The sequence below is a fragment of the Trachypithecus francoisi genome, unplaced genomic scaffold (assembly GCF_009764315.1).
Source record: "Trachypithecus francoisi isolate TF-2019V2 unplaced genomic scaffold, Tfra_2.0 Lachesis_group12, whole genome shotgun sequence".
In the NCBI taxonomy this organism is placed as follows: Eukaryota; Metazoa; Chordata; class Mammalia; order Primates; family Cercopithecidae; genus Trachypithecus; species Trachypithecus francoisi.
The window spans coordinates 13,910,295-13,926,939 of record NW_022681457.1 but is presented as its reverse complement, the minus strand read 5'-3'; the positions used below and the strand labels follow the sequence as shown (position 1 = coordinate 13,926,939).

At 51.0% G+C, this 16,645-nt stretch overlaps 1 protein-coding gene across 2 annotated transcripts; it reads left to right on the top strand.

The window, feature by feature from the left end:
- Positions 1 to 359: 359 nt before the first annotated feature.
- LOC117091872 (poliovirus receptor homolog) lies at positions 360 to 15,830 on the top strand. 2 transcript variants are annotated; one of them, XM_033224767.1, is made up of 6 exons: positions 360 to 722; positions 3,430 to 3,777; positions 5,743 to 6,039; positions 10,538 to 10,655; positions 14,154 to 14,302; positions 15,135 to 15,830. In XM_033224767.1, the coding sequence occupies exons 1-6, from the start codon at positions 656 to 658 to the stop codon at positions 15,320 to 15,322; spliced, it is 1,167 nt and encodes a 388-aa protein (XP_033080658.1). In that variant the 5' UTR covers positions 360 to 655; the 3' UTR covers positions 15,323 to 15,830. The 2 variants fall into 2 exon arrangements, with proteins under 2 accessions (XP_033080658.1, XP_033080659.1); XM_033224768.1 differs by having other exon boundaries at positions 361 to 722; positions 3,507 to 3,777.
- The last annotated feature ends 815 nt before the right edge of the window (positions 15,831 to 16,645 follow it).

Here is a 16,645-nt window from a genome sequence, read left to right as displayed (position 1 = left end):
TCCTTCCGCCTCAGCCTCCCAAATTGCTGAGCCACCGCGCCCTACTATGCCCATTTTTCAGATAAAGAATCTGAGGGCCCTCGAGGAGAAACCACTTGCCCAACATGAGCCCAGGTCTTGTCTGACCCCAAAGCCCATGGGTTTAGGCTGGGCGGAAAGACAGCCTGGCGGGCTCAGGATCTGTCCCATCACGAGTTGAAACCTCAGCTCTGCCACTCGGCAACCGCGAGTCGTTAGTAAGTTGCTGAATCTCTGCGCGTGCCTCCGTTTCCTCACCTGGGATGTGGGCGTCCTCACACGGGAAGCCGCCTCTTCTAGCGCGCACTGAGGGAGCGAGCGCGCGTCTGTAGCCGGACTGAGCGCCGGGAGAGACCTGCCTAGGCGCAGGCGCGCCGGGGCGTGGAGGGGGGGCGCAGCCTGGGTGACGCCCCTGCGCCTGAGGGGACTCGCCGCCAACTCCCCTCCGCTCACTGGTCTGGAATTTGAAGAAGTGGGTATTCCCCTTCCCACCCCAGGCACTGACGGAGCGGCCCCCCGGGGATTCCAGGACCCGAGCTCCGGGAGCTGGACTCGCAGCGGCCGCGGCAGAGCAAGCGGGCTCGGGGAAGCGAGAAGGAGGCGCCCGCCGGAGGCCCAGCTGCCCGGAGCAACTCACATGGCCCCTGCATGGCCTCCGCTGCTACTGACGCTAGTGGTGCTGTCCTGGCCACCCCTAGGAACCGGTGAGTGACCTCCGCGCAGTCCGGCGGCCCCTCTCTCGCTCCCATCTGCGCATCCAAGCCGGGTACTCGGCCCCCTGGGTCCCCAAAGATGACGGCGCCACCCACCCCCCATCTCTGCCCCGGGGTTGGAAAGAACACGGGGCGAGGGCAGGACCCTCCTTGTAGCCATTCGGAGAGCGGTCGGAGTTGGGTTTAGAACTTCCTCGAAATTGGCAGCAACACGGGGTAGGAACAAGACCCTCCTCTGGGCCCCTCGGAAGAGGATGGAGTTGGGTGCGGACATTTCCCAAAAAGGCAAGAGAATCTCGGAAAATCAGCAGATGGTGACTCATGCGGGATTACCTTACCCAGGTTCCTGCTCAGCACACCCAGGCTATAACCCAGCAGCCTGCTGGCCGGCTGGGTCTGGACGGAGAGGGTAGTTGATGTTGGGGAGGCGGACAGTGGGTGACACTTGACACCATTACCCCTCTGACCCCCAATGTCTGACTCCAAGGGACTGGCCATTCATTCATTCTTTCATTCTTTTTTTTGAGACAGTTTCACTCCATGACCCAGGCTGGAGTGCAGTGTCCTGATCTTGGCTCACTGCAGCCTCCTCCTCCTGGGTTCAAGCGATTCTCCTGCTTCAGCCTCCTGAGTAGCTCGGATTACAGACATGTGCCACCATGCCTGGCTAATATTTTTGTAGTTTTAGTAGAGACAGGATTTCACCATGTTGGCCAGGCTGGTCTCAAACTCCTGATGAATATATATATTATATATTATTATTATATATTATAATATATATTATATATTATGTATTATATAACAATATAATATACAATATATTTCTTAAATATATATTAAATATATTATATATTTATGACATTTATATAATAAATAATATATATTTTACTATACACTTAATGAGGAAATATTTATTTTATTATTATATATTTTGTGTGTGTATATATATACGTATATATATAGTATGTGTGTGTGTGTGTATGTGTGTGTGTGTGAGAGATAGAGACAGGGTCTTGCTCTGTTGCCCAGGCTGGAGTGCACTGGCACAATCCGAGCTCACTGCAACCTGGACTTCCCAGGCTCAAGCTGTCCTCTCACTGTGGCTTCTGGAGTAGCTGGGATTATAGGTGCTCACCACCACACCTGACTAACTTTTTCGTATTTTTGGTAGAGATAAGGTTTCGCTATGCTGCCCAGGCTGATTGCAGCCAAACACGGTGGCTCATGCCTGTAATCCCAACACTTTGGGAGGCTGAGGTGGGAGGATCACTTGAGTTTAGGAATTCAAAACCAGCCTGGGCAACACAAGACCCCATCTCTACAAAAATAATTAACTAAATAAAAATTTAAAAATAGAAAAGAATACATAGGACTACGTTTATTAGCGTCAGTAAGCGCTGACACATGTTGAGGACATACTGTGTGCTAGGGCCCTTAGCAGAAAGATTTTTATATAGGACCTGGGGGGTTAGAGGTCAGTCTCTGACCACCCAAGTTCAAATCCTACCTCTGCCACTAAACCTCTGTATGACTTGGAGGAAGCTATACTCTGTGTCAGTTTCCCTGTCTATAAAATTATGTTAACAGTAGTGCTTGCCTCAGGGGGCTATTTGAGGATTAAATGCCAAGATATATGTGAAGCAGCCAGAATAGCCCCGATCTGTGTCAGCACCCTGTGAGTGTGCACTGTTCTAAGTCTTATTTTACAAACTAGGAAAAAGAATCAGACAGGTTAAGTAACTGGCCTGAAGCCTCACTATAATTACCTTCCTCTTGTGCCACGATCCCCCACATTCTTCTGACCAGGATCCACCCAGAGTAATAATACTCCTTTCATGGATTTGAAGACCCAAGATTTCTCCCCATTTTCTACATTGAGGGTATTCTAACCCCTAATGGCAATTGTTCTATAAATGACGACAGTCATGGTATGTGAAAGCTATGACACCGGTGTGATGAAAAAGTTCTGGGCCAGGTGCGGTGGCTCACACCTGTAATCCCAGCACTTTGGAAGGCTGAAGCGGGAGCACTTGAGGTCAGGAGTTCAAGACCAGCCTGGCCAACGTGGTGAAACCTCATCTCTGCTAAAAAAAAAAATTAAAAAATTAGCTGGGTGTGGTGGTGGGAGCCTGTCATCCCAGCTACGCGGAAAGCTGAGGCAGGAGAACCGCTTGAGCCCCAGAGGCAGAGCTTGCAATGAGCAGAGATCGTGCCACTGCACTCCACCTGGGCGACAGAGCGAGACTCCGTCTCAAAAAAAAGGAAAGAAAAAGTTCTGGAGCTGTATAATGGTAACGGTTGCACAATATCGTGAAATGTACGTAGTGCCACTGAACTGTATGCTTTAAATGGCTTAAATGGTAAATTTATTTTTTTAACCACAATATTTACCACAATTTTTAAAATCAGTGATGTTGAGATTGAGGGAAATACTGTAATAATAGAAGAAATATGGTAATAAACAGCCAAAGTGAAGGAGCACGGCCAAGTTGCAGACCATCCCAGATGTCCTTACCCTCCTCGCCTGCCATGACCCCAACTAGTGCCCCAGTCCCCCCTCCCCCCATACCCCACCATCCACCAGGGCTCCAGGGCCCCGGCATGCAATTGTACGCTCAGGTGCCCGGGCTCCCGGAGCCCCTCACTATCTAGCCCAGGAACGCCCCGGGTCTGACACCTTCTCTTCGGTTCTCCGCAGGGGACGTCGTCGTGCAGGCGCCCACCCAGGTGCCCGGCTTCTTGGGCGACTCCGTGACGCTGCCCTGCTACCTACAGGTGCCCGGCATGGAGGTGACGCACGTGTCACAGCTGACTTGGTCGCGGCATGGTGAATCCGGCAGCATGGCCGTCTTCCACCAAACGCAGGGCCCCAACTATTCGGAGCCCAAACGGCTGGAATTCGTGGCCGCCAGACTGGGCACAGAGCTGCGGGATGCCTCATTGAGGATGTTCGGGTTGCGCGTGGAGGATGAAGGCAACTACACCTGCCTGTTCGTCACGTTCCCACAGGGCAGCAGGAGCGTGGATATCTGGCTCCGAGTGCTTGGTGAGCAGGGGTTTTGGGGAGGCTGAATGAAAGGCAGAGACTTGGTGGGAGGATCAGGGAAGTCAGCAAAGAGTGGGGAGGCCTGGGGGGTGAGGGATTCCCTCCACAGCAGATTCCCTGGGGACAAAAGGAGGGGCAGCGCATTGATGGGGGTGGGGTGGGGGGAGGCGCATGGGGGGAGGGAGGCGCAAGGGAGCAAAGATCTCCGGGAGTAAGGACCCCCAAGCCTAGCGTTAGAACGCCCTGAGGGAGAGGGAGGGGTATATTGGAAAGGGAGCTGGGAGGGAACCCAAAAGGAAGGGAGGAGGCCTGGGTGGCCTTGTCTGGGTCCCTCCTTTCCTCATCTGTAAAAGGGTTGGTGACAATAGCATCACCCTTGGAAAGCTGTCCTGAGTGTCCAGGTGCAGACTTAGAGCTTCACCACTGGCTCATGTGAGCCCCTTAGAGCTGTCAGTTACTGTCACTTTATTTAGTGAAAAAGGAGAAGGTTGAAACAGACAGACAGGAAAGCAAGGATCCTGATACCCAAAAGAGGAGGGGATCTACTTCCATTTTCATGAGCTCCATGAGGCCCTCCTCTTGGAACTTGAGCAAGAAGTGTCTGTGCCTCAGTTTCCTCATCTGTGGGATGGGGATCACCATGAGGATTCAAAAAAACTGACCCTGTTTTTTTTTTTTTTCTGAGCCAGAGTTTAGCTCTATCGCCCAGGCTGGAGTGCAGTGGTGTGGTCACAGTAGATCCTCACTGCAGCCTGGAACTCCTGTGCTAACAGATGCTCCTGCCTCCCTGTAGCTGGAATTACTGGAATGTGCCACCACACCGAACTTGTTTTTTGTTCTGTTTTGGTTTTTTTAAGCTTATGTGCCAAGAACTATTCCAGGCCTATGCATGAGAAATTCATGAACTGTCAAGGGCTTGAAACTGTGCCTGGCACACAACACCTGACCACAGGCAGCTCTTGTCGCTCCAGCAAGCCTGGGATTCCAGGTATCGTGGTTTAGGATGAGGGTAAAACAGAAACAGTGAGTCAAGTTAAGGAGAAATCTTCGGTAAATAATACAGGTAATGATGGGGAAGCAAGTTCCAGGTTTGGGAATCACCAGGATGATGATTAAGAGTTGGTCAAGGTGGTTTTGGAATCAGACAGACCTTATGGGAAAGCCTAGCTCTGCTGCTTACAGCTGTGTCACCGTGGGCAAGTCACTTCCCTTCTCAACTCCAGAGCTGAGGCTTCCTCTCCTCCACTGAGCCCCAGACTAGGATAACCCCCTTTGGGTTTCCCCTTCCCAGCCCTGCCCTCTCCGAGTCATCACTGCCTAGGAAAGTGTCTGTCTGCCCCCTTGGACTGTACCCATGAGGGCAGAACCAGGGCTATTTTGGTCACTGCTGGGCCCCAGCACTTTCCAGCAAACAGTATGTATGGAGCACTTACGTGCCATTCTGAGAGCTTCATCTGCGTATTCTCATTGCCTGTGATGCCATCATTATCCCCTGTCGACAGACAAGGAAACTGAGGCACAGACTTGCCCAAGACCACCCAGCTGCTTAGGGACACAGCTGGGGTTTAAACCATGCCATCCTGTATCCTTTTTTTTTCTTTTCCTCTTTTTGAGACAGAATCTCACTCTGTCGCCCAGGCTGGAGAGCAGTGACAATCTCGGCTCACTGCAACCTCTACCTCTCGAGTTCAATCAATTCTCCAGCCTCAGCCTCCCAAGTAACTGGGATTACTGGTGTGTGCCACCACACCCTGGCTAATTTTTAGTAGAGAGAGTTTCCCCATGTTGGCCAGGCTGGTCTCGAACTCCTGACCTCAAGTGATCCACCCACCTCAGCCTCCCAAAGTTCTGGGATTATAGGCATGAGCCACCCCCCCCAGCTGCCATCCGGTACCCTTAATGAATGCCTCCTTCTACCACAGAGGGGTTCATTGGATGACCTGTTGCTTTTGTTCCTCTTCCCAGCCAAGCCCCAAAACACAGCTGAGGTTCAGAAGGTCCAGCTCACTGGAAAGCCGGTGCCCGTGGCCCGCTGCATCTCCACAGGGGGTCGCCCGCCAGCCCACATCACCTGGCACTCAGACCTGGGTGGGATGCCCAATACCAGCCAGGTGCCAGGGTTCCTGTCTGGCACAGTCACTGTCACCAGCCTCTGGATTTTGGTGCCCTCAAGCCAGGTGGACGGCAAGAGTGTGACCTGCAAGGTGGAGCACGAGAGCTTTGAGAAGCCTCAGCTGCTGACTGTGAACCTCACCGTCTACTGTGAGTGTGCCCGAGTCAGCAACAGCAAGATCCCCTGCCGGGCTGCCCCCACCACTGTCTACACTGACTCCCCAAGGCACTGTAGGCATTGCTTCCTTCATCTGCACTGGCTCCCCTGACTCCTGTCTACACGACCATTGTCTGCACCAGCTCCCCTGGGCCATAAACACCGTCCCTATTGCCTACACCAGTTTACTCGGGCCATAGTCAATGCTGGTACCCAGATTGTCTGCCTTGGCTTCTCTAGCCACTGTCTGCACGGATACCCCACACTCTGTTGACTCCCTTGAGCACAGTCTACACTGCCCCCAAACTGCCTACACCTGCTTCCCCAGGCAACTATCCACAATGACCTTCCCCACATTGCTACACTGGTTCTCCTGGCCACGATCAGCACTGCCTGCCTTCTTGTCTACACCCACACCCTTGTCCCTTCCTTCCTTCCTTCCTTCTTCCTTCCTTCCTTCCTTCCTTCCTTTTCTTTTTCTTTTCTTTCTTTCTTCTTTCTTCTTTCTTCTTTCTTCTTTCTTCTTTCTTCTTTCTTTCTTTCTTTCTTCTTTCTTTCTTTCTTTCTTTCTTTTCTCTTTCTTTTGAAATAAAGTCTCCCTCTGTCACCCAGGCTGGAGTACAGTGGCACAGTCTCGGCTCACTGTAACCTCTGCCTCCCAAGTTGAGGTGGTTCTCCTACCTCAGCCCCCCAAATAGCTGGGATTACAGATGCATGCCACCACACCTGGCTAATTTTTGTATTTTAGTAGACAGGGTTTCACCATGTTGGCCAGACTGTTCTCGAACTCCTGACCTCAGGTGATCTGCCTGCCTCGGCCTCCCAAAGTGTGCTGGAATTACAGGCATGAGCCACCGTGCCTGGCCTTTTTTTTTTTTTTTCCCTTTGGACAGGTTCTCGCTCTGTCAACCAGGCTGGAGTGCAGGAGCATGATCATGGCTCCTATAGCCTCAACCTTCCAGGCTAAAGTGATTCTCCTCCCTCAGCCTCCCAAGTAACTGGGACTACGGGTGCAGCCACCATGCCCAGCTAATTTTACAATTTTTTTTTTTTTTTTTTGAGACGGAATCTCCCTCTGTCGCCCAGGCTGGAGTGCAGTGGCCGGATCTCAGCTCACTGCAAGCTCCGCCTCCCGGGTTCACGCCATTCTCCTGCCTCAGCCTCCCGAGTAGCTGAGACTACAGGCGCCCGCCATCTCGCCCGGCTAGTTTTTTTTTTTTTTTTTGTATTTTAGTAGAGACGAGGTTTCACCATGTTAGCCAGGATGGTCTCAATCTCCTGACCTTGTGATCCGCCCGTCTCGGCCTCCCAAAGTGCTGGGATTACAGGCTTGAGCCACCGCACCCGGCCTACAATTTTTTGTAGAGAGAGTTTTGCTGTGTTGCCCAGGCTGGTGTCAAACTCCTAGGTTCAAGTGATCCTCCCGCCTCACTCCCGAAGTGCTGAGATTATAGGCATGAGCCACTGCACCTGGCCTCTTGTCCATTTTCTACACCGCCTTACCATTGTCTACACTGGCTCTTCTGGGCCGCAGACAGCACTATCCCCATTGTCTACACCACCTATTTCGGCCATCAGCTGTGGGGTGTTTTCACTTTCTCCCATGGTGTCTACACTGGCTCCTATGACCACTGTCTACATGAACACCCCACTTTTTCTACACTGGTTCTCCTGGGCACTCTCTAAAGTGCCCCTTGACACTGTCTACACTAACTCCCTGGAGAACTATCTGCATTCACCTCCCACATTGTTATCGACCAGTTCCCCTAAGCCACGATCGACCGTCTCTGCCAGGTGCTGGGTGCATTGATCTTCCCACATTGTTTGTGCTGGCTCCCCTCAGCAGTGTCTGCAGAGTCCCCCAATGTAGTCTCCATGCTCCTCTGCCCAATGTTGTCTACACTGGCGCACTTACAGGCTATGGAGTCTCACCCCACATCACCACACTGGCCTCCTTGTGTTCTGTCTGCACCGCCCCCTGACAGCATCTGTCCTGGTTCTCCTGCACAGTGTTACCTCCACCAGCTCCCTCACGGCATCATCGACATTGACACCCACACATTTATCTCCACTGACAGCCCCAGGGACTCTCTAACTGGTGCTGTCTAACAGAAATAGCACGCAAGCTGCATATAAGATTTTAAATTCTCCAGCAGCCACCCCATTAAAAAAATTAAAAGAAAGAGGCCAGGCATGGTGGCTCACGCCAGCACTATGGGAGGCTGAGGCAGGTGGCTCACCTGAGGTCAGGCATTCAAGACCAGCCTGACCAATGTGGTAAAACTCTGTCTTTACTAAAAAATGCAAAAATTAGCCAGGCATGGTAACGGGTGTCTGTGATCCCAGCTACTGGCCAGGCTGAGGCAGGAGAATCACTTAAACCTGGGAGTCAGAGGTTGCAGTGAGCGAGATTGTGCCATTTTGCACTCTAGCCTGGGCAACAGAGCAAGACTCTGTCTCAAAAACAAAAAAAAGAAGAAAAAGAGATGAAATTTATTTGTTTATTTATTTATCTATTTATTTATTTGAGACGGGGTCTTACTCTGTCACCCAGACTGGAGTGCAGTGGCACAGCTCACTGTAGCCTCAACCTCCTAGGCTTAAGTCATCCTCCCACCTCAGCCTCAGTCTCCTGAGTTAGCTGGGACTACAGGCGTGTGACACCATGCCCAGCTAATTTTGTGTGTGTGTGTGTGATGGAGTCTTGCTCTGTCACCCATGCTAGAGTGCAGTGGCGGGATATCAGCTCACTGCAGCCTCCGCCTCTCAGGTTCAAGCGATTCTCCTGCCTCAGCCTCCCGAGTAGCGGGGATTACAGGCCTGGCTACAGTGCCTGGCTAATTTTTGTATTTGTAGTAGAGACGGGGTTTCACCATGTTGGCCAGGCTGGTCTCAAACTCCTGACCTCATGATCCACATACCTTGGCCTCCCAAAGTGCTGGGATTACCGATGTGAGCCACCACACTGGCCTTTTTAAATTTTTTGTAGAGACAGGATATCCCTATGTTGCCCAGGCTAGTTTCGAACTCCTGGGCTCAACTGATCCTCCTGCCTCAACCTCCCAAGGTACTGGGATTACAGACATGAGCCACTGTGCCTGGCCAAAATTAATTTAATAATTGCCTTATTTACCCCAATATACCCAAAATATTATTTCAACTTGTAATTTTTTTTTAATTATTCTTGAGATGGCGGGCGCGTGGCTCAAGCCTGTAATCCCAGCACTTTGGGAGGCCGAGACGGGCGGATCACGAAGTCAGGAGATCGAGACCATCTGGCTAACATGGTGAACCCCGTCTCTACTAAAAAAAAAATACAAAAAATAGAGGGCGAGGTGGCAGGCGCTGTAGTCCAGCCACTCGGGAGGCGAGGCAGGAGAATGGTGTAAACCAGGAGGCGGAGCTTGCAGTGAGCTGAGGTCGGCCACTGCACTCCAGCCTGGGCGACAGAGCGAGACTCCGTCTCAAAAAAAAAAAAAAAAAAAAAAAAAAAAAAAAAAAAAATATTCTGAGATCTTTCCCATTAGTTTGCCCTAGTAAAGCCGTTGAAATCTGCTGTGTATTTCAGCCTGGCTGTATTTCGAGTGCTCAGTAGTCACATGTGGCTAGTATGTGCCACATTGGACAGCTAGACTAAGCTCCCACATCGTCTACACTGGCTCATCCAAATACTGTCTACACACAACACACACACACAGGGCCTGTCTTAATTTCACCAGCTCCCAGGGACACACTCTATGTGGGGGTGATCTCACCCCCACCACAGCATTTCAACACTGGCCTGACAATATAGCATCTGCTGTAATATTCAACACCCTGTCTACACTGAGCCCATCAGTAATATCCACACAAGCTCTTCCAGGCATCATGCATACTGTTCCTCCCATCGTTGTCTATACTGCCTACTCCCCTGCCAGGCAAGTGGTACACAGATTCCCTCAGGTACTGTCTATACTGGAGTCCCTCAACACTGTCACTGGGTCTGAGCGAGGAGGAGGAGATCTGCACTGACTCCTACCCCTCACCCCCCAAAAAACCCTGTCCCATTGGCCTGCCCCCTGAGGACGTTGAAATCACATCTGGGATGGCTGAGCAGCAGCCTAGAGCAGGGTTATCCAGGATTTTTTCCCGCAGGACTTGTCGGAGCCTTGAATACACTGCTGTGTATTATGAGTGGTCATTGCCTATGAGTGAGAAAAGGAGGAGGCCTTTTCTTGCAGGACACCCAAGACATGCCTGGTCCAGGCTACCCAGGAAAGCTAGTGGAGAAAAGCAGGTCCTCAGAAGCCCTCTCCATGTGCCCACTGACCAAAGACTCCCAGGCTTCTGCTCTCTGCGGCACCCCATCTCCCTAGACTCCTCATAGGCCTCTCCAGCTCCTGCTGTTTTCCAAATATCCCCAGGTCTTTTCCTGCAGTGATGTGAATCCCACGTAGCCCTTGGCTCCCCAAAGGCTCCCTGTCTCTGAACCTCTGTGTTCATTTCCTGCAGACCCCCCAGAGGTATCCATCTCTGGCTATGATAACAACTGGTACCTCAGCCAGAATGAGGCCACCCTGACCTGCGACGCTCGCAGCAACCCGGAGTCCACAGGCTACAACTGGAGCACGTGAGTCCTGGGTCTCAGGGAGGAGGGGCTGGGGGTGTGGATTTGTGGGTCTGAAGGAGGAGGGGCTGGGCCTGGACCCCTGGGTCTGAGGGAGGAGAGGCTGGGGGCCTGGAATCCTGGTCTAAGAGAGGAGGGGGATTCAGAAAAGAAAAACAGAGGAGGTTGACTTCTGGGTCCCCCAATGGGGGGCATCTCTGTTTTGACATCTCTGTTTTCCAGTTGAGGCATTTAGCAGGTGGTTTAATCCTGGCTGGTGGATGCACCTGCTCTTTGGGGTGTGCCTACTCTGTGCCCGGTACTTCCCCGGAATCCCACGTGACCCCATGCTGTGCAGAGTCAGCTGCTGATGCCATGCCCAGGTTAAAGACCAGCCACGAGAGGGCAGAAGCGGCCCTTGAATCAGCGCCTGGCTCCAAAGCTGGTCCTCCGCCTCTTGGCCAAGCTTGTCTAACCTGCAGGCCGCATAATTTGTAAACTTTCTTAAAACATTATGAGATTTTTTTTTTTTGCAAATTTTTTTTAGCTCATCAGTTATCGTTAGTGTTAGTGTATTTTATGTATGGCCCAAGACAGTTCTTCTTCTTCCAATGTGTCCCAGGGAAGCCAAAAGATTGGACACTCCCACTCTAGACTGTAACCACCTCACTGTCACCTTGTGTAACCTACTTGGTTATCTCTGGACAGAGCAAGTACTATCCCCATTGTGTAGATGAGAAAGTTGAGGCTCACAGCAATAAGATTTCCCCAGATTCATACTGAAGCTGGGGTCAAGAGCAGGGTGAGGAAAAGGCAAAGGGATAATACAAAATTTTATAATACATAATTTTACTGAACCGCCTTTTTTCTTTTTTTAAAGAAGGGGCTCTGTTGCCCAAGCTGGAGTGCAGCGGTGTGATCATAGCTTACTGCAGCCCGGACCTCCCTGGGCTCAGGTGATCCTCCTGCCTCAGCCTCCTGAGTAGCTGGGACTACAGGCACACACCACCACACTCAGCTAATTTCGTTGTATTTTTTTGCAGAGACAGGGTTTCGCCACATTGCCCAGGCTGGTCTCCAACTCCTGGGCTCAAGCAATCAACCCACCTCAGCCTCCCAAAGTGCTAGGATTGTAGGTGTGAGCCACCTCGCCCAGCCTTACATCTTTTTCCTTATTACAAAAGTAACTTGTGTCCACTGTAGAAATATCAACCAAATTAGTTATGAGAAAAAAGAATAAAGAAGCACCTATAGTGAAGTGTACCCAGCCACCTCCAGAAATACCCAGTGACCCCTTATTATGCATCCTTCTGTCTTCTTTCTCTCTGTTTCTAAACAAAGACTGGAATTATGCTATACATATAATTTTGAAACTTTTCCTGTATCTTGTGAATACCTTTCCTTGTCAAAGCACATAGATCCACACTCCATTTTCCCCGACGTTGTATTAGGAAGACTGTCAAACATACAGAAAATCATAGGAATTTTCCAGTGAGCACTTAAGATTCCACCACGTGGATTCCCCCACTAACATTTTACTGTGCTTGCTTTATCATGTTTCTGTGATTCCTTTGGTCCCTCTATTCATCCATCAATCATATTATGCACTTCAGAGAACCCCCAGCTCCCCTGCTTTTTTTTTTTTTTTTGAGACAGGGCCTCACTCTGTTGCTCAGGCTGGAATGCAGTGGCACAATCACAGCTCACTGCAGCCTTGAACTCCTGGGCTCAAGTGATCCTCCAGCTTCAGCCTCCCAGATAGCTGGGACTGCAGGCACACACCACCACGCCTGGCTAACCTGGCCCCTTTTTAAATGTTGCTGGGATTCCATCACTTTAAAAACAACAAAAAAATTTAAGAATAGAGACAGGATCTCACTATGTTGCCCAGGCTGGTCTTAAACTCCTGTACTCAAGCAGTCCTCTCGCCTGGGCCTCCCAAAGGGCAGGGAAGGGATTCCAACATATGAGGATGACATCAGTTATTTAACCAGTCCCCAGTAGAGGACACAGATGTCATTTTCCATTTTCAACTCTGCAAACGCCATGGTGGTGACCATCCCCAGTGATCACTTGTCAGCAGTTGTCAGTGGAAGGAATTGCTGGTCAAAGGTTTTCGATTGGTGTGATGGTGTCTTTACTGTCCTGCCTCAAAGTGCCACAATTCAGGCTCTTGAGCCGGATGGCTGCGTTTGCATCCCAGCTCTGCAGAGTGCCCAAAGCCCAATGCTTTCATCTCCTCCACCTCTGTCCATTAAACCAGTGTTCCTTAACTACTTACTGTAGTAAGTAAGCCAGGTGCAATTAACTGACATACGCTGGTCAATAAAACAGACCAAATTTCCTCCCCATATGGAGCTTCCATTCTAATGGTGAAAGAAACAAGAAGCAAGATAAAGTCATAAAGTGTGTAGTGTGTGCACAATGGTGATAAATACCATGGAGAAGATAAAGCAGAGAAGGGAATGGGACTGGGTGTCGTGGCTCATGCCTGTAATCCCAGCACCTTGGGAGGCAGAGATGGGAGGATCACTTGAGGCTAGAAGTTCGAGACCAGCCTGGCCAACATGGCAAAACCCCATCTCTACCGAAAAACATACAAAAATTGGCCGGGTGTGGTGGCACGCACCTGTAGTCCCAGCTACTCAGGAGGCTGAGGTGGGGAGATTCCATGCACCCAGAAGATGGAGGTTGCAGTGAGCCAAGATGGCGTCACTGCACTCCAGCCTGGGTGACAGAGTGAGACCCTGTCACAAAAAAAAAAAGAAAATAAGAAAAGAGAGAAGGGAATGGGAAGGGTGATCGTCACAGTCGAAATAGGGTGGCCAAGTGAGGTGTTACTAAGGTGACATCCCAGCAGAGGCCTGAAGGAGATGAGGGTGATCTCTGCGGGTACCTGGGGGGAAAGCATTGGGGCAGAGGGAACAGCATGGGCAAACCCGTTTCTATCCATCAGTCCCTGCATAAGCAAACACACTGGACACCTAACTGGAGAGTTTGAGGACCAACAAGGAGGCCACTGTGGATGCAGAGGCGGGAGCAAAGCGGAAAGTAATGGAAAACGTGGGCAGAGGTAGCAGGGACCAGATCATGTGGGGCCTGTGACAGGAGAAGACCTCGGTTTAACTCTGAGCCAGGCTGAGCTGAGGGATGGAACTGACTTAGGGTTCACAGGCGACCTCTGGTGGCCATGTGGGAAAAGATGAGGGGGCGAGGGCAGAAACAGAGCCCAGTGTGGAGGCGGCTGCTGGGGGCCCGGATGCACCGCACCAGAGCAGGGAGGTGGCCCTGGAAGCCCTGAGGAGCGGTGGGCTTCTGGATAGATCTTAAGGCGGGGCCGACAGGATTGGCTAATGGGTTGGGTGTGGGCGTGAGAGGAAGGGAAGAGTTGGGGGGCCTCCAGAGTTGCTCTCTGCTTATGCCATAGAGGGCGTGAGAGTTTCTGGCACGCAGTGAGTGCTCAATCACTGTCACTCTGGACCTGCAGCAGAGGCCACCTCCTCACCTTTCTGTCGCTCCCAGGACCATGGGTCCCCTGCCACCCTTCGCTGTGGCCCAGGGTGCCCAGCTCCTGATCCGTCCTGTGGGCAAACCAATCAACACAACTTTCATCTGCAACGTCACCAATGCCCTAGGAGCTCGCCAGGCAGAACTGACCGTCCAGGTCAAAGGTGAGGAACTCCCTGGGTCAGGAGAACAGGGACCAAAGGAAGAGGTCGAGGCAGGGTTCCCTCTCAGTGCTCTCTGGCTCCCATCCTTCTCCTAAGCCTTCTCACAAAAGGACCAGTGGGGCCAGTTGTACTCCCCTGTTAACTCCATACCTATACCACTGGTACCGTTGTTCAGCTGCCTGGATACACTCCCTCCACACACACTGGTTGGGATACATGTGGAATCCCTCTCTCTCAGGGACTCAGGCCTTTCCATATGTATTAGGCAGACCTCTATCAATTGCAATTGACAGAAACACAACTCAAAGTAGTCTAAGCAAACAAACAACACAGGACTTTATTGAAAATTCACCTTTAGTTTATGGTTAGACCGGGGGGCTCCAACCATGTAACCTAGGAACCTTTATTTTATACATCCCTTGTCTCTGCTTTTTGTTATACTGGCTTTATTCTCAGGCAGCCTTTGAAGCAAGATGGCTCTCAGCAGCAACAGGCTCACATCCTACCAGAATAGCAACAGCAGGAGGAAAAAACACACCACTTTCAATAGCTGTAGCCAAAGTTCCAAGGCTGGCTCTCATTGGACCAGCTTAGGCCACAGCCCACCTATGGGCCAAACATAGCAGCCAGGGAGAATGGAATGTTCTGATTGGCCAGGCCTGTGTCAAAGTCCCATTCTAGGAACCAGAGGGTGGGATCCAGTCCACCTAAATTAACTAGACTGAGGCAGGTGGAGTGGCGGCTCCCCAAGGAAATTCGAGATGCCATTTCAAGAATGAGAGATAAACCCCAAGAGTTTTCTTACCTAAATACCTGTTTCCTTCTCTTTCAGAGGGACCTCCCAGTGAGCCCTCAGGCATGTCCAGTAACGTCATCATCTTCCTGATTCTGGGAATCGTGATTCTTCTCACCCTCCTGGGGATCGGGCTTTATTTCTATCGGTCCAGATATTCCTGTGAGTTCCTTTGGCACCATCATCTGTCTCCCTCAAGTGAGCATCACCAGAGCTCCCATAATTGAGCACCTACTACGTGCTGGGCTCTGTGCTGAGTCCTTCCCATGTGCTTCTCACTGAATCATCAGCCCACTGCCATGAGGTTTCCCCCATTTGACCGATGAGGGTGCAGAGCCAGAGAGTTTCGTTCACTGGTTCATTGATTACATTTACAAATATTATTTGCAGAGTGGGAGAAGAGCATATAGGGCCTTAAGGCCATGGTAGGGACTTTGGAATTTAATTCAGGTGATGTGGGAGTCCCTGCCAGATGGATAGAGGGTGAAATAATGCCTAACCCCTCAGCCTTATTCCATCTGCCTTGTTCAACTAGGAGAAGTTGGTAGGAACTGGCACCTCTGATCCTCAGCTCTAAAAGGGTCTGATGCTGTCATACCTCGAGATTTGCACAGGCCGTTCCCCTGCCTGGAGCACCCTCCCATGGCTCCTTCTGGAGAAGTGTGCCAGCTAATTCTGTAATCAAAGGAGTGATACTTTGCTGAGCACCGTCTACGTGCCACTTTGTGTGTATAACCCCCTTGATTTTAATTTTTAATTTCTTTATTTTTTTATTATTTATTTTAGTTTTGAGACAGGCTCTCACTCTGTTGCCCAGGCTGGAGTGCAGTGGTGCGATCTCAGCTCACTGTAGCCTCCACCTCCCAGGTTCAAGCGATTCTGGTGCCTCAGCCTCCTGAGTAGCTGGGATTACAGGCATGCACCACCATGCAGAGCTAATTTTTGTATTTTTAGGAGAGACGGGGTTTTGCCATGTTGGCCAGGCTGGTCTCGAACTCCTGGCCTCATGTGATCCACCTGCCTCAGCCTCCCAAAGTGCTGGGATTACAGGCGTGAGCCACCACACCTGGCCTGTACAATCTCCTCAAGCACCCAGCAAAGTGGTTCTCCTGTGAGCCCCATTTTACAGAGGAGGAAATATTTGCTTTGAGAGATGAAGTTACCTGGTCAAACAGCTGGAAAGTGGTTGATGGGGAGAAGAAGCCAGATCTTTGACTACCAAGCTTTTCCCTCAACCACTAAACAAAGCTGCTCTGTCACATCCTGGATGGATGCTGCCTCCTCCAGGAAGCCCTCCCTGACTCCCAAGCATGGGCCAAGCATCCACTAGGCTCTCCCACCCCAGCCTTGCCCAATCTGGGTCATCACTGTGGGGCACTTGTTTGTCTTCCCCAGTGGACTGTGAGCCCCAAGAGAGCAGACCTGAGGCTGTCACTGTCATGACTATGTCCCCAGGATCACCTACCACTGGGCTGGGCATAAAAGAGGCACTCGAGGAAGTGTTTGCTGCGTGATTCAATGTGTCAACTCCAGAGCCAGACTGCCTGTAT